Source organism: Diaporthe batatas (assembly GCF_019321695.1).
Source record: "Diaporthe batatas strain CRI 302-4 chromosome Unknown Contig00011, whole genome shotgun sequence".
NCBI lineage: Eukaryota > Fungi > Ascomycota > Sordariomycetes > Diaporthales > Diaporthaceae > Diaporthe > Diaporthe batatas.
Genome location: NW_025408558.1, coordinates 1,929,122 through 1,950,784, shown reverse-complemented (window position 1 = coordinate 1,950,784; position 21,663 = coordinate 1,929,122). Strand labels below are relative to the sequence as shown.

The 21,663-nt window shown below is 53.9% G+C and overlaps 5 protein-coding genes across 5 annotated transcripts; 2 read left to right on the top strand and 3 right to left on the bottom strand.

The window, feature by feature from the left end:
* Positions 1 to 335: 335 nt before the first annotated feature.
* KVR01_009557 (uncharacterized protein) lies at positions 336 to 4,900 on the bottom strand. Its single transcript, XM_044788957.1, has 6 exons — positions 4,638 to 4,900; positions 4,191 to 4,547; positions 3,489 to 3,756; positions 2,832 to 3,401; positions 1,099 to 2,774; positions 336 to 1,028 (listed from the first exon to the last, which is right to left on the bottom strand). Exons 1-6 carry the CDS (start codon positions 4,659 to 4,661, stop codon positions 960 to 962), a joined length of 2,964 nt encoding a protein of 987 aa, XP_044642059.1. The 5' UTR covers positions 4,662 to 4,900; the 3' UTR covers positions 336 to 959.
* Positions 4,901 to 5,867: 967 nt separating this feature from the next.
* KVR01_009132 (uncharacterized protein) lies at positions 5,868 to 6,847 on the bottom strand (the record flags this gene model as incomplete). Its single annotated transcript, XM_044793563.1, has 2 exons — positions 6,577 to 6,847; positions 5,868 to 6,521 (listed from the first exon to the last, which is right to left on the bottom strand). The coding sequence occupies exons 1-2, from the start codon at positions 6,781 to 6,783 to the stop codon at positions 5,868 to 5,870; spliced, it is 861 nt and encodes a 286-aa protein (XP_044641634.1). The 5' UTR covers positions 6,784 to 6,847.
* Positions 6,848 to 9,337: 2,490 nt separating this feature from the next.
* KVR01_009121 (uncharacterized protein) lies at positions 9,338 to 11,055 on the top strand. The gene is made up of 2 exons (XM_044784231.1): positions 9,338 to 9,727; positions 9,830 to 11,055. The coding sequence occupies exons 1-2, from the start codon at positions 9,697 to 9,699 to the stop codon at positions 10,804 to 10,806; spliced, it is 1,008 nt and encodes a 335-aa protein (XP_044641623.1). The 5' UTR covers positions 9,338 to 9,696; the 3' UTR covers positions 10,807 to 11,055.
* A 24-nt stretch (positions 11,056 to 11,079) lies between these two features.
* Positions 11,080 to 13,420, bottom strand: KVR01_009046 (dihydroxy-acid dehydratase ILV3). Its single transcript, XM_044784534.1, has 2 exons — positions 13,095 to 13,420; positions 11,080 to 13,019 (listed from the first exon to the last, which is right to left on the bottom strand). The coding sequence occupies exons 1-2, from the start codon at positions 13,172 to 13,174 to the stop codon at positions 11,285 to 11,287; spliced, it is 1,815 nt and encodes a 604-aa protein (XP_044641548.1). The 5' UTR covers positions 13,175 to 13,420; the 3' UTR covers positions 11,080 to 11,284.
* A 5,058-nt stretch (positions 13,421 to 18,478) lies between these two features.
* On the top strand, positions 18,479 to 20,039 carry KVR01_009281 (uncharacterized protein). The gene is made up of 4 exons (XM_044793295.1): positions 18,479 to 18,744; positions 18,817 to 18,915; positions 19,064 to 19,520; positions 19,580 to 20,039. Exons 1-4 carry the CDS (start codon positions 18,595 to 18,597, stop codon positions 19,828 to 19,830), a joined length of 957 nt encoding a protein of 318 aa, XP_044641783.1. The 5' UTR covers positions 18,479 to 18,594; the 3' UTR covers positions 19,831 to 20,039.
* Positions 20,040 to 21,663: the final 1,624 nt, after the last annotated feature.

The following is a 21,663-nucleotide window of genomic DNA, read 5'->3' as shown; positions in this document are numbered from 1 at the left end:
ATGGATCTGATTACATATGTAGCAGAGCATCAGGCTGGAGAGAGCCAGTGTTTCAACGGATGAGGTCAAGTGAAACAGCGATAAGTAGTATTCGGCTAATGAGGCCCACAATGATTACTGTTGCAGTATGCGTGTTGAAATTAGGAAGAGCAAGGCCGTATGCAAGGCCTGGCAAAGCTGCCCAAAAACTAAAACTGCGACTCTGAGAACAGTGGTCACATTAACTAATAGAAGTTCACGATTCTTCAGGGAGAGAGATGTCACAAAGGCTTTCATTCATGCGTTCAACACATCCAGTGATCGCTTGCTCGCTTGCCGGTGCCAGCTATCTAAGTGTCTAGTTTCGCTGCCAGCCCAACACTGAAACCAAGTGCGCAATTATCGAGAGTCACCTCCTCAAGGTCACGAAATCACCCCCGGCCAACAACAGCGATGGGATGTGGGTAATGTATGTATGTATGTGCATATCCATAACATTGAAAAACTTCCTATCCAGAACTCCAACGGTTCAGATAAACAAAAACCACACAAAAACAATCAATCATCATCAAGTCCACCACCAAAGTAAGTATAAACGCGTCTGGCTGGCTGTCTGGCTGGTGCAGGAAGGTCGTGAGGTGCGGAGAAAACGAGTCATCATCGCTGGCAGGCAGCGAGGGAAAAGAAAAAAAAACTCAATCCTCCACCAGATACCAGGAAAATGGAAGGAGAAACTTTGGAAAATGGGGAGGGGGTTTGTGGTATCATCATCAGTCGACGCCTTCTACTCCTCCAGCGGTTTGTACAGAACACATGCATCCATCCATCCATCTGCCGCAACAATAAATACTCTCTCTTTCATTGTCCGCACACACACCCATTCTCTAGGGTGGCGGAAGCCCATGTACAGCGACGGTCCATCAACAGCACAAATCGAACCCTCTTTCGATATATCTTTCATCATCATTAATAATTTGTCATCACAAGTCGCCGATGCGCTCCTTGGTCTTCTTGGTGGCCTTGGCCGTGCCGATGTGGGTGTTGTGCACCTAAAGAAAAGGAATTAGCCATGCTGTGCTCCAGAAACAGAAAAAGCCGGGGTGGGACACGCCAGCATACCTTGGTCGCAAACCTCAAGCTGGTCAGCGTCTCCTTGAGGTGCGCCTCGAGCGGCGACACCATGACGAACATGAGGGTCTTGGAGTTGCCGCCCAGCGAGTTCTTGAGCAGGTACGTGAGCTGCGAGTTGCGGTAGGGCACGTGCGCGCTGCCCTTGCCCAGCGCCTCGATCACGTCGCCCAGGCACGTCAGGCTCTTGTTGATGTTCTGCGTCTCGCGCATGCGGTCGCCCTCGGCGCCCGAGTGCTTGAGCCGCTCCGACCCGGCCAGGTCCACCAGGTTGAGCGTGCCCTCGCACCGCTCGTGCGTCGCGGAGTTCTCGCCCGTCAGCCGCAGGATGAAGACCGAGTGCGACCGCGACGACCGCTCGTTGGCCTTGGTCGCCGCCACCGAGCGGTTGTTCTGCGCGTGCTTCAGCATCTGCTCCACCGTGTCCTCCGAGTCGAGCGTCACGCTCTTGCAGTTGAGCACCGTCGTGGTCTTGCGCGCCTCGTCGTGCCGGATCTCGGGCTTCCTCTTGCCCTCGGGCCCCCCGGCCGGGGTCAGCAGGTCGTTCAGCTCCTCGTTGTACACCTCGACAAAGTTGCCCTCCATGGTGTACGTCCACGACTTCTCTCTCAGCTTGTTGACCGTGTCGTAGATCATCTTTGTGGCTCTTGGGATCATGCCGTCCGCCGAAGACATGGTGAAAGTCTTGCCGGACCCTGTTTGACCATAACAGAAGATGCACACGTTGTAGCCGTCGAGCGCACTCTGCACCAACTGCGAGATCTCGCCAAAGATCTCCTCGTTGTGTATCTGAGGGGTGAAGACACGATCGAACTCGAAGGGATACGTCTTGCTGCTGGTCTTGCCGAGGGCATTCTTCTCCTCTGGTCCCTTGACGTAGATTTGCGCCGACGTCTTATCGTCCGGGAAGTCAAGCTCGGCTGCGGTGCCTTCTGACTCGTCAAGAAGTGGCCTGACCCTGCACATAACACGGATGTTGCCTTTCAACTCCTGGTACTTGTTGAACAAGGCTCGCCGTTCTGTCTCCTCCTTGATGAGCTTTTGCCGCGCCTCTTCCGCCGCAACCAAAGCGTCTTGCATCCTTGCCTCCATTTCAGCAAACGAGTCCGATTGCTGCTTGCTGTCAGACTCCAGGAAATGTACCTGGGCCTGCAGCGTGCGCACGGTGCCCTCAAGAGTCGTGTTGGTGCTGAGCAAATCGTCCATCTGCTTTCTCAAGTGGGCCTTCTGGGTCTGCTCCCGCTCGAGGTCACCCTTCAGGATCTCCATCTCCGCGCGAGCATTCTGGATCTCACGGTCCTTGTCGTGGAGGGCTTGGGTGAGGCCATCTTGCTCAGAGCCGAGTTTCGATCTCAGCTCCTCAACCTCGCGGGAAGCCTGCAGTTTCTCGTCCTCCAGCTCGGCGCGGTAGCGCCTTTTCAACGCGTCCAGCTCGTCCTGTTGTTGCCTGGCGAGTCGGTTGGTCTGGTCCTCCACTGTCCTTTGAAATTGCTCTAGTTCACTGAGATGATCTCGATCCTTCATGTCGAGCTCAAACTTCTTTGACCTCCGCTCTTGTTCCAAGTCTAGCGTTAGTGATTGGACCTGCTGTCTCATGCTGTCCAGCTCGCTCTGTAGCCCCGTGTTCTTCTCGTCTAATCGGTCTCGTTCGCGCTCGAGCTCGCTCGCTGTAACAAGTCAGTCCGCGTGTCTAGGACACTTTCGTGCTTCCATCAGATGCCTACCTCTCGTTTTTGCCATTTCGATGATATTTTCCATGCCCTTCTTGTCGGTCAGAGAGACGTTCATAACTTCTTTCATGGCTTTGAATTGGGCCTCCATCTCAACGAGACGGCCGTCCATGTCCCAGGCTGTGAATGCGGTCAGATTAGAATCCTTAGTCAGAAATGACGGCTTGGAAGGAGTTTTGGAGGGCGACTCTGGACACTTCCTAGTAGAAGCGAATAGGGTCTCCCCGAACTTGTCCATCGCATCCATAGCGTATTGCGCGGAATTGGGAGGAGTCTTGGGCGGCGCCATTATGCTGGCCCTAGATTCCTCCGAACAGACTACCGGCGCCGTTGCGTCGTCTTCTCTGCGCGACTGAGCCGGCCTGAGGGTGACGTTTTCCAGTGGAAGTTCTGGTTGACGCAAGGGACTCGGACTGGGGGGACAGTTCTCTTTGGTCGAAATCGCTTGATCCCGGGTGAGAAGAATACCGTTGGGACGCTCGTCATCGAGACTCAGTTTGCCCATCATGGTGGTGATGGAGAAATCTCGTCCTGGCGCTGAGGCTCGAGGCCCCATGTATTGAACTGAGGCAGCCTTTCTGAGTCTTCTTTCTGGCAAAGCTTTGGGATCGGACTGGAGAGAGGATCGAAAAGAAATGGGCAGCATCGTACAGCTCTGCTTTCCGTTCGGCGCATCATCCTCCGCCACCGGGTGCGTGTTCATGGCTGTCTTTGGTCGGGTGCGGCTCCCATAGGGACCCTGCGTGGTGTCTGTTGAGCGATGAAACGACATGGAAGTCTTGGAGCGGTTCATCATGGAATTGGAACGGCCGACGTTTGGGCCGACGCTCTGAGCGAAGCCGCTGGCAGGGAGTTTGGAAGACAGGGATTTGGATGACTGGTGGCGCGTGAGAGGCATGGAGGTCGAGGGAGGCTTCATCTGTTGGTGGCAAAGTTAGCCGCTGTGTCAAGAGCAGGTTTGGTGCCCGGGTAGGCGATTGCGAGCGCCGCGACAGACTTCAGCCACATAACGCAATTCGATGCTGCCACGGAACCCTGTGAGGTCGTGCTGCTCGACGAGGCATATGTCGTCCAGCTCGGGGGGCGGGTCGTCGATGGCGTGCGTATCATGCAGCCGTGCATGTTGCCATGAAGAAGTCACCGCACGAAGCAGCTGCTTGGGCGAGGGAAACATCTTCATCTCCAAGAATGGTGATACAGTCGGAACGTCGGGATGTAGACGAAGAAGAGTTGTCGTTGGGCATGAAGAGACACAGCAATAATGGCAGCCAATTCTCCTCCAGATATAGGCTGACGAGGCGCTCAAAGAAACCCTCTGTCAAAGGCCCCCCACAGACATGAAGCAGAACTTACCCCTGTTTGCGCGGCGAGCGAGACACCTTTGTTGACGGTCCTTGGGGCTGGAGTAGCGGCGGCAGTGGTCTTGCCTTGGTATTCGCCGGCCCTCTCGGCAAGAGTCTTTCGTGCTTTGGCGTCCGGTAGCGATTGCGACACTGTTGATCTGGTCAGCGACGACCAGCAATGTCTCGGCTCGCTTGACGGCATACCGCTGTTGGACTGAGGCCTCTTGGTGCCGGCCTGGGGGAGCATCGAGGGCGGTTGAGCTCTGACGTTGTGCTGCGATTCGGACATCTCGTTGAGGGTCGGCGGTCGCATGTTGAGCGCGGGCAGCCTGCTCGCGGCTGGTGGGCGCAGCTGGGATGCGCGCATCTGCTGGAGGGGGTCAGGGCGAGGTTAGCCATATGCGACGTGCGACGGGTGAGAGAGGGGGCATGGGATGGCAATCGGGGGCCTGCATACGGCGCTCTCTGTTCTTTCCTCCATGGTGAAGTGGGTAATGATGCGCTGGCGGGGAAGGACGAGATGGAACAGGAAGAATGAAGCGAGGAGCGAGGCCCCTTTCAGCGGGGAGGTTGAGGCAGGCAGGATGAGCAACTTGTATCTGTCGGTGGGTGCGGAGGTCGGTGTGCAGGGTCTGGAAAGGGGCCTTCGAGGGCAGGGAGCACGTCGGAGGGCCTGGTCAGAGCAAGTTGTGCCGGATTGAGGTGGAGTTGTTGGTTGGCTGACGGAATCGCGGGTGGCGGGCGGGTTACAAACCTGACGTGCACTTTGCAATTATTTACGCGGGATTTGGCGGTTGCGCGGAGCAACGGGGTGGGCAGGGATGAGGACTCGGCGAGGGATTGGCTGCGGGAGGCCCCGCCTCTGCACATGGTTGGAGGGTGGGGGAGCTTGGCTGCTTGACATGCACCCGCCTCTGAATAACCTACCTGCCTACGGAGGTACCTAAGTACCTGGGTACCTAGTAGTAGCAAGTCGAAGACAACTTGGAAAATACCTACTTGTTAACACACTACTCAAGTCCCACATACCCCAACAAATCCACCACTTTAATTTTCTATTCTATAATGCTTTGTAAACTTCATGATCTAGAGTGCTATTACTAGGGTTAGGAACCTGTACCATACCTATTGGAGGGGGGGTGCTGCCAAACTCGGTGATAGACTTTGCTTTGGTTATCTTGGTGAAAGATGGCTATTATTCGACCCCGCCAATGCGAGCTGCTACAAATCTGAAATTGGGGATTCTCTGTGGCATAGGTTCAGTGTGAGTGCTGTTCACATGGGCCCTGGTGGAAGGGTTCGTTCCAATGAGATCTCGTCCTGAGCATCATTAAATATCTATGAGAGTAGATTACATCTTTCATGTTATTTGCTTGTCCTTGGGGCTGTCGGCCAGTTCTCACCCAGTGTGTTTATGGTGGTGTAGTTAGATGCTGGGCAGCGTGACATGATGCATTCTGTAAATGGGTGCGAACGAGTACACCTAGTCATCAACTCTTGAGGCCTTGAAGAGACTCTAGACATCGAGCCATTTCCTAGATGCATAAATTCCAAGTGACCTGAAAGATGGATTGGACCGAGGATCGGAAGTGAAGGCTTGACTATGACCGGTAATTTACTGCTTGTGATGGCCATTAACCTGATCCCACTTTCTTGCGCATGATGCACACATAATTAGGGACGAGACCTATCCTTTGGGGACCTGCCTACCCCGTAATTTCTTCCGGTACTCCACGTTCCTTAACGCTTGCACTTGTGGTCTGGTCTTGATTCCCTCCTCCTCGATCATGTCATCAAACATGACGAGGTCCTCCAGCCTCGAATCTTCGGCCTCATCGGGTTCCAGAGCATCGAGAATGATATGGGGCTCAGTCCATGACGAGCCAAAATCCACAAGTTTCCCACCGACAAAGTTTTCTGCCCTAATATCCCTATTATAAATTTGCAACTCGTTCAGCTTCCTCACAGTTTCCAGTGCCGCCCGAACGTTCCTCGAATTGACAGATGTGCGAGAAGGCGCCAAGTCCTTCACGATCGCTCGGACACGACCTCCTCCTTCCAGTGCCTGCCGGAGCTTCTCATCAAGGACATTCATTCCGAGATCAAGGCCTTTTTCCTGGAGTTTCTTCTTGTCCTCGTCTCCAAGATAGATGTATCCATGACATTTCACTGCTAACTGGTCCTTTCTTCCCAGCTTCTCGGAGGCTTCTTCAATACGGCCGTAAGCCCGACATTCTGCAAAGAAGGGGTCGGTATAGTAAATGACTTTCTTCAAGGGTATGGGGGTCCCAAGATACACTCCCCAATAGTACATTGTGCTATGTGGGTGGAAAAACTTGAACTAAACGTCCAAATCAGATCGAGGAGCAGATACCAGGGAACTGGGTCTGACTTACGACTTTCAAAGCATAAAGTCGGGATCGTATCTTCACCTCAAACACATAGCCATCGGTCTCCGCTACTCCCGCTCGGTCACCGTCCAGTCTCCTGCCCCATTCTATCTCTGCATCCTGGTGTTTGAAAGCTCGCAGCTTCGGCCCAGGGCAACGAGAATGTGGTATGATTGCTGTGGCCTGCGAACGCCCAGACCTGGTTTGAGACATGATAATAAAGTATTCAACAGTGGTTCAATGGCTAACAATTGTTTGGGCACCTGGTGGACTCAGGGTCACATTTATATGTGGACCATCGGGGACCTGTCGTGTGCCGGAGGGTTATCGTCCTGCGGGGAAACGGAGATTGTGTCCTCGGCACCTCGCTCGGTCAGAACCGCGAGATTGAACTATTGTCGTAGGAGCCACAGGAGGCCGCAGTATGGGTCGCGAGATGGTTGTCCAAGACGTAATTTGACTGGTTGGTCTGTAAAGGGTGGGTGTTGAGCTGGTGCAACCTTTATTAGAAAGCCCACCTACACAACGAGGGGGCCGCCATAGGCGACAAGATAATTCTGTTGCGCTATAGGTTGTTGCATGAAAGGTCTGCACTGTGCCACTCTCTTGCAGAGATGATAAGGTACAGTCGGTGAGACCATCCGCCTGAAAGATATTTAAAGTCTCGATCTGGTCTTCATGGACGTGTAGAGCCTCGTCCAATGTCAGACCCTTGTTTTCAAGCTTGAAATTGGGCTATTATCTACACAGCAACACTGATGATCGTGATGGACTCCACACGCAGAGCAAAGTCCATTCTCCAATTTTTGACCTCTGAAAACTGCACTGTCTTTGCTGAAGAGCCCAAAAGCAAGAGCAATAGCAGGAACCCAAACTGGCATTCTCCGAAGCAGATCAATGTGTGGGAAGAATTCAATTTTGAGGTCTTGGAAAGCCTGTACGATGGGAAGTTAATGGAAGAGCTTCGATTTGAGGGGCGAGAACTCCCAGACTATCCAGCATCGTCGCCACAATCTCGCGTTGATCGCAACGAGCCGCACACAATCTTGATCTTGAATCAGTGGACTCACAATATTCTCGACACATGTCTCGTCGCGGTCAAAGACACATTGCATCCATCGCTATGGGTGCCAGGAACTGGGCAAACAAATTGGACTAAACCAATGAAAAGAAATTGGGTCCCTGATGCTGGGGCCATCGCCGCGTGTGGATCGGACAAGCGGGAGAGATTCCCAAAGGACTATAAAGTAGCGAAAAAGTGGAAAAGTCGAGTGCTACATCAGAAACCACTCATCGACAATGAGGGTATGTGGTGCACGGGGAAGAAAAAGAGTAATGAGGCCATGCCAATACGGCAAGCATTTACATACTGTGTTACCACCGGCTGCCGGTACGGCTGCATTCTGTCCACAGACGAGGCCTTCATATTTCGCATCAAGCCTCGAACTTCACCGCAAGGTTGGTCACATTGATTGATCACCGTAAAAGACCTGGTAGAGTCCCATGCTAATTCAGATATAGGTCCCGTCAGTGAAGCAGAACTCCGTCGGGCTATAACCACAGATGGCTTAATGGAATATGTGTCCATTCCGTGGCAGAATCACAGTGACGATGACCGTGAGTCAAAGCAATTGACAGTGAACCTTGGACTGTTTGTCGCCCACATCTTGGCAGGGAATTCACACTGCATTGCCTGGAATTATCCTAAGCTTGCAGAGGAGGAGCTCACGGTGCTGCCTTGTAGCCACCAAGAGACTGGCGAGATGGCCGAGACTACTAATCACAAGATCTTGGGAAAGAGTCTCGATAGATCAATTTTTTCAATGCGAGAAGTAAAGTCGGGTTCCTCTCAGAAGAGGAAAAGGGCCGAGGATCCTGATGATGAGTTTGCTTTTTCGTTCACAGAAAGCTTCCAACTCTCTAGCCAAGTGAGCACTTTCTCGGGTCAGGCGCAAGGAGTACAGTCACACTAATATTTCGAAACCTTAAAACAGATTGAGGACAACGGGCTTGGTTCATATCATCAGAGCAGTCAACAGGAGGACTCACAAAGGACGAATGCATCGTTAGACAGCAGCTCGGGCTTGCTAGCGCGGAGGAGTAGACGACTGGCTACCCGCGAGGCATAAGACTACCTACTTAAGTAGGTAATTAGCTGCTCAGTTTGCAATCTGACTGGAGAACTGTGAACACCTGTCATGTGTCGGTGTGGCTCACTCGGGCTCGGCGCAACTGTGTACAGCTCAGGATTGTGGGACAGGATTGTGAGATTTGATGATTGCCCAAAAAGTAACTGGTTTCGCTTCTATTCCGCATATGTCCGAGCACATACATGGCGCCTTCATACGGTGGTAAGCGCTCAAGACTCAGCGTTTAAACGTTAAATCGACTACGTTCCTGAACCTGGTGCATACTCACATGGTCAGTGACTCGGGAGGAAGAGCTGTACTGCAAGGGGGGATCGTGTATCGTAGTGACGGCAGGGCGGACCGCACCACGGGTATCATAGTTGGAATTATCACATCCGAGACCTTGACATGCATGTGCCCCGCCAACAGGGTAGCCCGGCATCATGAGCGTGCAGTCAACATGCAGGCCTTGAGCGGTACCGACCGAGTGTCACGGCAACAATTTGGCCCAAGCCCCAAGGTTCAAGTGCTTCGGCTTGCTGCTTGCAGCCCGAACCCGAACCCTGTCTTCCATGCCACAGTACAGACGTACCTGCCCCTCACCATTCCTGCACGTGGCCACTTTTTTTCACATGCCAGCACCACCTCATCAGCTCAGCCAGCTCCCATCCCGCCAGTCAGCACAGCTCCAGCTCTGCTCCTGCTCGGCAAGGCTCGACCCCAGCTCCAGCTCACAATAAAATGGTCCGATAGTCATCAGCCATGACGATCCCTTCCTTGCTGTTGACCCAACCCGGCTTCTGATACTAACTCCATTGCCCACGCCTTCTGGTCTTGCGCTTCCATGCGCTTCTTCCTGTCTGACATGAATTGAGCGAGCTGCATTACTGCCGTCGACAGAACATCTCTTCGATCCATCCCTCCCTTCCTGGCCTGACCAGACACAAGATCGCTCTTGTACAGACGGTCCTGACGGTTTTCCTCCCCATTGCCAGCCATGGAGAAGTTCTCCCAGTTCCGGGATAGAGGTACGTCCTTGTCTCTCCCCACAACACCAACACCAACACCAACACCAACAACAATATCAACATGAACATGAACAAGTAACTAACTGTTTCCCTCCCCCCCAGGCTCCGGCATCTCCCCCTTCATCCCGCACACCGCGCCCTCCAGCACCCCAGCCAAGCTCATGCACCTGGCCCTCTTCGTCTTCCGCCTGCCCTTCCTCGTCTCCTATGTGGCCTTCTACTTCCTGCTCGCCCAGCACGTCCCGCTCCTCCCGCAGGCCCTCAACAAGCTCCTCGTCTGGGCCCTCCTCGCCATCCCCCAGATCTGGTGGGGCGACCTCCAGCTCGACGGCGTCAAGCGCGGCTCCCTCTCCCAGCAGCCCCCCGGGCGCATGCCCTCGGCGCCCCCGGCCTCCGTCATCGCCGCCAGCTTCACCAGCCCCGTCGACGCCGTCTACCTCGCCGCCGTGTTCGACCCCATCTTCACCGTCAGCTACCCGCGCAGCAGGAGGGTGTCCAGGGTCGGCCTGTGGGGCGCCATCTGGCACGCCCTGAGCCCCGCCCAGCTGCGCGCCGGGCCCCCATCCGGCACCGACGGCAGCCTGACCACCGTCGACGCCCTGCTCGCCGAGAACCCGGGCCGCGTCGTCGTCGTCTTCCCGGAGTGCGCCACCACAAACGGCCAGGGCATCCTCCCCTTCAGCCCGAGCCTGCTGACCGTCCCCGCCGGCGTCAAGATCTTCCCCGTCAGCATCCGCTACGCCAGCCCCGCCATCACCACCCCCGTCCCCGGCGCCTGGGCCAGCTTCCTGTGGCGGCTGCTCAGCCGCCCCACCCACGTCATGCGCATCCGCATCGCCGAGGCCGTCTATAACACCGCGGGCGCCGTCAACGGCGTCGGCGCCGCCGAGGCATCGGGCGTGGACGTGCCGGCCAGGCCCTCCTCCGGCTCGGCCGCCGAGCCCGCCAAGATCACCACCGAGGAGCGGCGCGTGCTGGACCGCGTCGCGGAGAACCTCGCGCGGCTGGGGCGGAACAAGAGGGTCGGCCTCACGATCGAGGACAAGGCCAAGTTCGTCGAGGCTTGGAATAGGAAATAGGTGTAAGGGGTGGGGGCTGAAGTGAAGAGGGGACATCTCGATGGCATGTGAGGTGGTGAATTGACTGACTGACCGGTGCGACGGAGGCGGTTCGACCGAAAATCTGCATGGCTGAGGTGTTTTTGGGGTCTATATTACGGCTTTTGTGTTCTTAGATATATCCCCACGAGCCAAGTATGCTTCATTGGCTGGCTGCGTGGCTTTATGATGCAGTCGGAGATCTTAAAAAAATTACTTTGGTTTTTTCCCAGCTGCGCGGCAATGAATACGGATGAGATACGTGACTGACTATGCCGTGAACATTGAACTGTGGGAACAGAGCGGTTGATGGTCTGGAGAAAAGAAAAGGAGAGCGCTTTTGCATTGAGCGCCCCAATTTTGAACGCCGGGAAATATCAAGGTATCTACAATACGCAAATACAAAACCCATCACCCCCTCCTCCACCCACCAGCACCACCACGTCATCTGCCCACCTCATCATGACAGCTTCAGCAGCTTGTCATCCGTGACGCAGCCCTGGCTGGCATCGCTGACCAGCGTGGCATACTTGGCCAGGGTGCCGCGGAGGACACGGTTCTGGGGCCTGACCCAGGCCTTGCGGCGGGCGGCGAGCTCTGCCTCGGGGACCTCGAGGTCGATGACGCGCTTGTCGGCGTCGATGACGATGTGGTCGCCGTCCTTGGCGAGGGCGATGGGCCCGCCCTCCATGGCCTCGGGGACGACGTGGCCGATGATGAAGCCGTGGGAGCCGCCCGAGAAGCGGCCGTCGGTGAGCAGGGCGACGTCCTGGCCCAGGCCGGCGCCCATGATGGCGGAGCTGGGCTTGAGCATCTCGGGCATGCCGGGCCCGCCCTTGGGGCCCTCGTAGCGGATGATGACGACCGTCTTCTCGCCCTTCTTGATCTCGCCGCGCTCCAGCGACTGGATGAAGTCGTCCTCCTTGTCGTAGACGCGCGCCTTGCCCTCGAACCGCAGGCCCTCCTTGCCCGTGATCTTGGCCACCGAGCCGCCCGGCGCCAGGGACCCGCGCAGGATCTGGATGTGCCCGTTGGGCTTGATCGGGTTGCTCATGGGGCGGATGATGGCCTGGTCGGAGGGCAGGTCCTTGAAGGACTCGAGGTTCTGCTTCATCGTCTTGCCGGTCACGGTGATGCCCGAGCCGTCGATGACGCCCTCCTTGATGAGGAACTTGAGGAGGGCGGGGATACCACCGGCATTGTACAGGTCCTCGAAGACGTACTTGCCCGAGGGCTTGAGGTCAGCCAGGAGAGGGGTGCGGTCGGAAACGGTCTGGAAGTCGTCGATGGTCAGCTTGACGCCGACGGCATCGGCGATGGGGATCAGGTGCAGCACGGCGTTGGTGCTGCCGCCGAGGATGCTGATCAGGACCATGGCGTTCTCAAAGGACTGTCGCGTCAGGATGTCACTGGGCCGGATGTCCTCCTTGAGCAGGTTCCTAATAGCAGGGCCGACAGCCTCGCACTCGGCCTTCTTGGCGTCGCTGACAGCAGGGAAGCTGCTGCTGCCCGGTAGGGTCATGCCCATGGTCTCGATGGCACTGGCCATGGTGTTGGCGGTGTACATGCCACCGCAGGCACCGGCGCCGGGGCAGGCGTTCCGGATGATGTCGAAGCGCTCCTTCTCGTTGATCTCGCCGGCGATGTACTGGCCGTAGGCCTGGAAGGCGGAGACGATGTCGAGGTCCTTGCCGCCGGAGCAGCCGGGCTTGATGGAGCCTCCGTAGACCATGATGCTGGGGCGGTTGACACGGCCCATGGCCATCAGCACACCGGGCATGTTCTTGTCGCAGCCGGGCAGCGACACGTTGGCGTCGTACCACTGTCCGTTCATGACGGTCTCGATGCTGTCGGCGATGATCTCACGGCTCTGCAAGGAGTACCGCATGCCGGTGGTGCCCATGCTGATGCCGTCCGACACACCGATGGTGTTGAAGCGGTAGGGCACGAGGCCAGCCTTTGCCACGGACTCCTTGACGAGGTTGGAGAGGTCCATCAGGTGCATGTTGCACGGGTTGCCCTCGTACCACACGGACGAGATGCCGACCTGGGCCTTGTTCATGTCGTCCTCGGTGAGCCCGGTGGCGTAGAGCATGGCCTGGGAGGCGCCCTGCGACTTGGGCTGTGTGATGTTGGCCGAGACCTTGTTGAGCTTGTCATCGGCATAGCGAGCTGGGGTCGAGGAGAGGAGGCGGCTGCAACGGAGGCCAGTGTCAGCACAAAACTATCGAATAGTAACTCAATTGGGAGGGAGGCAGCTCAACACGTACGCTTGGCCATTGGAAGCCAGGTAGCGGCCTGCTGCGAGGGCTCGAGGGGCCCTCGCCCTGAGGAGTGAGGGCAGCGACATGGTGTTGACTCGAGCTAGCTCCAAGCAGGAGCAGGTGGATGGATGCAGGAGTGACAATTGAGGAGGGCAGAGATGGATGGAAGAAGAATCAAGGTGATACTTCTGGCTGCGGAAGGGGCGGGCTGCTCGGGGATGACTCGAAGGCCACAGCACAATTGAGCATCGAAATCCAATTCTTGCCCTCACCTCGAGATCACAGGGACAATCACAGGGACACACCTGCAAAACACTGGCCGTAATAATTTCTGGGGGAGCTCAGCGACATCGGCCCCAGATTTCCGACAGGGAATCCCTGCAACCCCACACCAGCTGTAATCAGCAGCCTTCTCATTGGGCGCTGGGTCTGCGTTGCATCAAGCGGCTCTGGAGATGGCCAGGGGAAAGAAGGCACAGATGGCTTCGCAACAACAAACGTGGAAGAGTCTACAGAAACAACCATGCAGATGGCTGTTCTGGCATCCTCGATGGGTTCTGGCTAATCCTGTGGCCGCACTCAGATCATTACGGTGTACTGTGTAGAATGGAGGCCGTGAAAGTGAGGTTGAATACACAAGTAGTATGGAGTGGTTGAAGGATGGACAAGATTGACCATGCAACGTTCGGGTTGAGAATCATGTCGATTCGGCTTCCTAGATACCTGGGTACCTGGGTACTTAAATTCACAGTACGTACGAGGTCAAGACCGCCTGCCCAACAGCCTCGGACGTTCTGAGAACGTGCTGCAGTAGGTACCTACCTAGGTACCTAAGTAGGTACCTAGGTATGCTGAAACCTCACCCAATCCTTCACATCCTGGGACACAGCACTTGAGCACTTGAGCACTTGAGGGTTTACAGGCAGTTACGACCACCCGAGATTGCAGATCTGGGAAGTGAACACAACATTGAAGTCCGCAGCATTCACTTGGTCTCCTGTTGCCCGCCACTCCAACCACCTTCATTTGCAATCTCGTTACCAGGCTGCTCGACTTCGTCTTTCCCGTCTCTTTCTCTCGTTTATTGTCATTTTAGCAGCCAGCCACGGCTTATATGATACGTTAGTAGCTAAGTTCATTTGCGTAAAACTCACAATGGGCACCCAATATCAGATCTTCATTATCGCAAAGCTCAGGGGCCAGCAATACCGCTCCCTGGTGGCCGTCGACTATGATCATCAATGTGAGAACCCTAGACTTTGTCTTCAAGCTTCCATTAGATCATCAGTGGAGCTAACTCGGTCAAAGTCCGTCCCGGAATTCCGGGCTTGCAAATATGCCACCGTGTCCTGCGCATCTTCTCCGACGAGACAAACCGACCTCCCGTCCAACAAGAGCTCGCCTTTGCAGCCGACTTCTTCGAGAATGCCTCTGCGACTGATGTCGAGACTCTGGCTGCTCGGGACAACGGTTCTCCGTGCCCCTTGCCCTTCATCACAACTTGTTTGACTCTCGGCGCTTCATGTGTGGAGCGGACCACGGACACCCAAACTATTATAAGGACGTCCGACCAGCCGTTTCGGGCAAAATACAGCACAACACGCAACGTTAACGGCGTCATGGTGTTCGACATAACCGACCTTGGAAATGTCCGCTACTGCTTCGTCGGCATTCGTCTCAGGAACTTGATCCCAGGTCAATTTGGCTTTTGGTACACGCCTTGGGATTGTCGGACCTACATGAGGACCTTCGATCCTCGTGCGGATGGATCGGCTGAAAATGGCAAAGCCACGATGGACGCCCTCAAAGATTACGCTTTGGTCGAGATGTCCGCCCTTTCAGGCTGTTGGCCGAACTACAATTGGTATCCGGTCGTCAGTGAAGGCACCTCCAATGGTAGCCATTCCGATCCACGATCAAGGACGAGGCGAGGAGTGCGGAGATTTTACGACATTGTACAGGACACCGTATTCAAGATCTTGTTGTCGAGCGATGGCTTCCCCTGGACGAAGATGTCTGCACTAGACGGGCCATTGTGCATCCCTCGCTTCAAACGAGACGTGCAGTCTCATCTCATCGAGAACTGTGATGCGCTTTGCAGATCTCCTGACGCAGTCAAAATTATCAAGAAGGTCTTTAAGGGCGAGAAGACTTTTGACTTCACCCTATTCCACGGCAAGCTATCAACCAATGACCTTATATCACTTATCAGCAGCAGGGCTATGAGGGATCTCAAGACGGCCAATCTTTCTGGCTTCGACTCCGCCACTGACATGGATGTTGTACGTGCTGCGTTGGACCACACCGGGCTTGACATCTTGTACTTGTTGGCTCGCCCAGATCGTGCAACAGACAATGTTCCCGAGATGCTGGAGGCTCTTGCGCAGTGCCGCAGGCAACCTCTAGTAGGACAGAAGTTGGTTCTTGGCTCAGCATTCTCCCGTGGCATCCGCCCAAACAATTGGTATGGCAAGATCCCAACGAGTGTCGACCCCAGCTACTGGGAGACTTTCCCCGTTGTCCAACTCCTCTATTCGGGCCCGCCGGCGTTCAACGTGGCTCAGGCCCATAAACCCTGGCTCACGGACTTGTTCCTGGGCGACGCCTACCTGACCCCAGTCCGCTTCGTCACCGGCCTCCTCAACTTCATCAAGGGGAGATTCCTCATGCCTGCCAGCGCAAAATCTCCAAACGGAGAATGTGACGCCATGGTCACCTTCGCCAGCGCTCCTTCATCCCTGAAGACCTTCGCAACGAGCATCGAGATCAGTCCCATACCGGCGGAGGAGTTCGCCCGCAGGATAGGGGCCTGCACCCCCGCGACAGGCGGACCTTGGCCTTTCTCTATCCGGGACCTTAATCCCAAGGGCTGGACCGCGGTGATGGTTCACACTGCTACCAACGTCGAGAAGAGCCGGTACCGCGTGGCGTTGGTGCGCTCCAAGCACGTCCCTGTCCCAATCAGCCACTTTAGGGACAGGAGTCCCGAGCTCCAGGTCGTCGGTCTGAAGGAGTTCCTGGAGCTGACTGCTCCGAAGCACGCAGGTGACCTTGAGCCCGTGCTCTCGGAGCTAAACTCTTAGGCTGAGGCGGATTCTGACCTTGTGAGCGAGATGGGATTGGCGGAGGCAAATTCAACCTTGCGAGCATTCGCACATAGACCCTTCGAAGGGTCCTGAGACGGCCCCGGGGGGGCTAATTAGACTCTTCGGGAGGCTTTCACACAGAAAGGATTTCTCAATTGGAGTCAATCGTTCGAGGTTGTCGCACTGGAGGTTAGACATTCATCATTCTTACTTGCTTGGGCTTTTGCATACATTGATAGTTACCATCGTCGCGGTCTGGTCGCGGAGCGTACACATGGGAGGTGCGGAAGGCAAGACTGATCCAGCGATGAACGAACGTACTTGAGTTTGTTAGAAATTAGCGTCAATGCGATTTGTGTTTGGGGAAATGCTCAGCCTTCACTTGACCGTCTATATGGACACATGCCTGGAATAGGGCGGACGTTGTGCACCCCATGGGGGAGGGGAGCGTCCGAGTCGATGACTATCCTCTTTTGTAAATGGGCTTTCGTCGTCTTCTCGTTCATTCCACTTACAGTGAATGGTCATATGTAATTCTCGTTTGCGTGGTGCTTGAGTTGCATGGCACAAGACCGTGACTCTTCTTACACACAGTACTTGAATGGCCTTGTTGTAGATTCAGGTTGTGGGCTTCATTTGATCCCTCTGGTAACAAGTAGTCATTTTGCTCGAACAGTTGGTGTAATGCTATATTGTTATCCCAGTGAATTGTCGGCTTTCAGTGAAGTGATATGAATACCTAGGTATCTGGCGCGATGGCATGCCACGGGACAGAATCGCCTTGCTCGAAGGGTCTGCCGGAACATTTGAGATGGCGAAGAGCAAAACATCTACCGAAGTCATAGCCGGTCACGGAATCCGATACAGTCCATTCGTTCGGACACATGAGGCAGACATCCACTGGCAGCTTTTGTTCCCACGCTCAGCCTGGTGACTCGCGTTCGCATACCGGTCAACAGCCTCGACGGAACACCATACCCGAGGCCTTTCTATAATATCTAGAGAGATTCCTACTAACCTTTATCCTGTTGCGACTCTAGGTTCAAACACATATACATTCCCAAGTGAAACGTCGCATCTGGGAGGAATCTAATTCGAAATCTTATAAGGTCAGTGGCCAAGGCTCTTTCTGAGAATGAAAATTGACTGAAAATTTCGTTGCTGAAGATATGGTCTGATGGCTCAGGCGCTCTGGTAATCACTTGAATAGTTCTGTGCCCTCCAAGGTTGGGGGCGGACTTCCCTTTCTTTGGAGCAGGCCCCCCAAAAACCACAACATGGACCCCCGTCACACAGCGTACATCTAGGGCGATTCATTTCGGCCCCTGAGGCTTGCAAATACTCTTTGAAACATTACCCTTAAATCCATTGCCCATAAATCAAGGTCATACGATGAGAAGAAGTCCTCCCACATTCCAAGGCTGTAGTTCAACCGTCTTTTTCCATACACGCTACATATCCGATCTCAAGGACGTCTAGGGTCTGGTTGGTGTGAGCCTGGCAACAACATCTTTTGTATGACTTGAGCGGTTTCGGTATGAGTCCGTATATAAACTTGGTATATCAAGGCATTACTACGGTCCGTTCACATGGTGGTAAACGCTCAAAGACACAGCGTTTTTCTTTTTTCAAAAAGAGGCATACATAATGCCAAGAACAGCCTGTCGGTGCAAGAAGACCGAGCCCGTAGCCTCAGCATCTGAGTCCTGAATAGTGCTGGATTCCCGTTTACTTTCGCAAGTCCGCGAACGAGTCGCTCGAAACCCCAGCTTTGGAGAGACATCTTCAAAGGGCTTTAAAGGTCTGGCTCGTACAAGCCGCCATAACTTGGAGAAAAGGCAGGCCTAGCTGGATCCATGACAATTCTGGTCATGTCCCCAGAGACCTGATCAACATCATGATGTTCTGAGTACCGCTCACAAGATCCACACCCAAGTCTGACAACCTCGGGAGGTCTATTTATAAACCAATTTCTTGGCTCGAACCATTCAGATAGAAGCTTATTAAGCCGCAGACCAAGAAAGGAAAGCAAAAGAGCATTTCGATGCCATGCGTGTCAGAAGCGCCTCGTACATCTTACACGTGCGCCGGGCGTCTAGGCCTGTCGTGGCTGTGGCTGCGGCTCCCTACCTGGGGCTGCCAGGTTTTGGTGTCATTCCGTCTTACGTTCTCGGTCAGAATTCGGCGCAACCGAGCGGGTGTCGCATGCATATCCCACAGCCCCCAAAACGAAAGCGCATCAGGCTGCCTTTCCAAGGGCTAGTGTTTTCTGGAATCCCAGAACATAAGGAAATGAACAATACTTTCAGCAATGTGATTCTTCACCCAATTTTCAGCATACATATTCCATTGAAGCTCCTATTTGCTGTCTTTCACATTTCCATCAAGTTTCGTAATCTGAACTTAAAGAATCAGCCACCATGTATTACTTTGATGAGGGCTCAGGAGCCATTGCCGCCATGTCATCAGTCCTCGGGATCACTACCGCGGTCGTCGTCCTGCGCTTTGGATTACGCACCTGTCGGAAGGTTCAGTTCGGACTGGACGATTGGTCAATGGCTGCCTCACTAGTAAGTCCCAAAGCATAATCATTATGTTACTGTGATGAGAGATCGTGTGGCTGACTCTGGAACGCGCGGCAGATTCTAGTTTGGGGTTTGTATGCTGTTGCTGTCCACGCCATATTGTATGCTGGAACCTCACCCTATTGGGAATACAATGCCTATACAACCGGAGAACTTGTGAGTCCTTTCGAACTTGGTCCAAAGCCACCCTCCCCCGAATGACTACCCGTCTCCTCTATTCCGCTCCTGGAAACTGCGGAGTACGGAAGCATTTGACTAGATACATGTATTGACCGGCCCATGACTGATGCTGTCGTTTCCCAAGATGCTGTGGATTGGCCAACTGTTGTATGTTTCTTCTATCACCACTGTGAAAGTCAGCGTCTTGAGCACGTACCTCCGCATATTCCCCACTCGGTTTGTGAAGTGGGGTGCAGGCATCATAGGGACCATTGCGATCATGTGGTTCCTGTCCACCATCCTTGTCTCTATCTTCCTATGTCAACCTGTGGCCAGGTCCTGGGACCTTTCGATTCCTGGGACTTGTTTCGACGGCAAACTCTTCCTGCTGGGCAACAGCATACCCAACATACTCACAGACATGGCCATCTTATGTCTTCCAATATACGAAGTCTATCATCTGCAAGTGAGCCTGGCAAAGAAGCTTGGCCTTTGTCTCGTATTTATGCTAGGTAGTCTGGTGGTTATTGTAAGTATCTACAGATTGAGGATCCTTATTGAGATCCATAGCAATACCTCTGAGTCGGACTCGGAACTCATCAGTAGGTGATTATACCACGGTTCAAAGCCTAGAAACGGTGTGGTTAATAGTATTTTGCAGTGTCCATGAACGAGATAAGTATTTGGACAGTTGTTGAGCCTGCAGCAGGGATGATATCTGCGTCTCTCCCGTCTTTAGGGCCTCTATTTTCCCAACCCGGGCGCCTGCTTTCTTGCATGAGGTCAAAGAAAGCTCCAAAGCGTGATGTAAGACGAGCTGGCCCGACACTTGTCACAATAGGGGCTCGGGACAGACAGGGAGGTCAAGAAAGCTTCCGCATGGGAGGGAGCGCTATGTTGAGATGGCTATGACTGGAAGCACTGTAGAAGAATCTTAGGATACTGAGTCTGGGAACGACGAGGAGTGTCGCCTGACTTATTCAGAGCCCAGGGCACATCAGGGCACCTGATCAAGAAAGTCAATCAGCCGGTCTAGTGCAGGATATCAGGATTCTTTTATGCATTCAGTCATGTGCTTTTGCCTGAATTAGGAATTAAAAAAAATGTTAGCATTCCTTAGATATCACCTGCGAGCCTCGGCTTATTATGCATTATAATCCAACGTCCAGAACGGGGCTACTAAGGACGATACTCTGACCCATACCTCGGAAAGATTGAAAGAGGAACACGCATGGGATCGCATTCGACCCATAATAGTATAATCTTGGACCGATATAGAACAAAAACTCCGCCCCAAGTGAATTGAGTAATCATTCACCAAGTTGGGGCTCTTCTCGAACCCAGCCCCTAGGAGTGCACCTAATAACGGAAACAGCACTCCAAATTCTTCACCGTCACTTGCTTAGACCCAACTTAGTGGCTGAAACGTTGCTGTTCAGCCTTTTCCCAAACATAGTCTACGTATAGTCTCATAAAAAACATCGAGGTCTTGCCGCAATGTTTTTGAACTCTGCCCCGTAGCGCCATGCTGCAACTCGTACGTTCCGCCTATCATCTGGTTCCATTCAGCCAATACCTCCAGGAATGGCAGTATCGGCATCAAAATTCATCAAATACATCTAAGACCTTGAGTATGACTGCCTCTAGGGGCCATGCCGCTTTCGTACGGGTGACCCGTGCTAAAAACTCGGAAAGAACAAGGACCCTATCGCGTTCTCGACACCCATGAATATACCTAGGTAACCAGCACCAATACCATAATGGACTGGTCTGATAGGTGCGCTGTCTACTAGTGGCTTCCGGCTTTCTCATTATCGGTATTGAATAGCGTATTTGTACAAAGTCGCTGGCCTTCGGGTTCTTTATTCTCAATCACAGGAGTCTGTATCGGTCATTGGTACACGGCCAAGAGAATACATGGCTCCAACCCGTCAGTACATTATCAAAAATAAATGAATTGAATAGCCTGGCAAACTCTGAATTAAAATTGGTTGGCCTTCCCCACAAACGTCAAGGACATATTTTGAGTCTTCTTTTCTAGCTTCTCCTCGTCGGGTACTTCAAGATTGAGACCTTCCGTCAGTAATGGCCCAGCTAATTCCAGCATCGCCACCCACTTGCCCATTTTACCGCCTTGCCGAAGGGTCCGACTGTGTGCGGCGGTTTCTGACCAAATCAAGAGCAAACCCACAAGCCAGAGAATCTGGGCAATGAGTATTAATACGAGAAGCTCCCATGATGCTCCCCACTGGTAAGACCTGTCACCATCCGGCACACACACGAACTGATCCTTCGGAAACAGTTTCACGACAAGTAGTTCGCTGTTTTCCAGAGTCTTCGTATCGAGCGGGTAGAAGACGTTCCCATAGTAAAATCCGCAGGTGATTGTTGCGTTTTCGTGTAGCGTATATGTAACGCCACTGACGACAATAGTGTCATTTCCATTGTAGTTATGTCCCCCCCCATGAATGGTTGCTGAATGGTCCCATTTCGCAAGAAGACAGGGGATGGGACGTGACGTCGTTCGCAGGCACGACCCACGGATCCGATGTGTTTTGGATGCCTGTGTCGGCAAATGCATAAGCCGCGCTGGCAATATATGCATCAAGTGGTGCCGTTTCGTTGCCGTTCAACCGCAAAGAAGTAGTGGTCGCAGCGACCGGCGACGTGGCAGCAGACATGAGCGTGGGAAAGGAGAGGATGTACGCCATCGTCAGCACCATCCAAACCATAGTCGATTTCGCC

Excerpts from the sequence above, each read along its gene's own strand:
- KVR01_009557 (XM_044788957.1), bottom strand. The coding sequence starts at position 4,661 with ATGGAGGAAAGAACAGAGAGCGCC. Across the intron at positions 3,402-3,488 it reads GCCGAACGGAAAGCAGAGCT|TTCAATACATGGGGCCTCGA; the intron begins GTACGATGCTGC and ends AGGCTGCCTCAG. Across the intron at positions 2,775-2,831 it reads CGAAATGGCAAAAACGAGAG|CGAGCGAGCTCGAGCGCGAA; the intron begins GTAGGCATCTGA and ends GACTTGTTACAG.
- KVR01_009121 (XM_044784231.1), top strand. The coding sequence starts at position 9,697 with ATGGAGAAGTTCTCCCAGTTCCGGGATAGAG. Across the intron at positions 9,728-9,829 it reads CTCCCAGTTCCGGGATAGAG|GCTCCGGCATCTCCCCCTTC; the intron begins GTACGTCCTTGT and ends CCTCCCCCCCAG.
- KVR01_009046 (XM_044784534.1), bottom strand. The coding sequence starts at position 13,174 with ATGTCGCTGCCCTCACTCCTCAGGGCGAGGGCCCCTCGAGCCCTCGCA. Across the intron at positions 13,020-13,094 it reads CTGGCTTCCAATGGCCAAGC|CCGCCTCCTCTCCTCGACCC; the intron begins GTACGTGTTGAG and ends CCTCCGTTGCAG.
- KVR01_009281 (XM_044793295.1), top strand. The coding sequence starts at position 18,595 with ATGTATTACTTTGATGAGGGCTCAGGAGCCATTGCCGCCATGTCATCA. Across the intron at positions 18,745-18,816 it reads GGTCAATGGCTGCCTCACTA|ATTCTAGTTTGGGGTTTGTA; the intron begins GTAAGTCCCAAA and ends AACGCGCGGCAG. Across the intron at positions 19,521-19,579 it reads GTCGGACTCGGAACTCATCA|TGTCCATGAACGAGATAAGT; the intron begins GTAGGTGATTAT and ends AGTATTTTGCAG.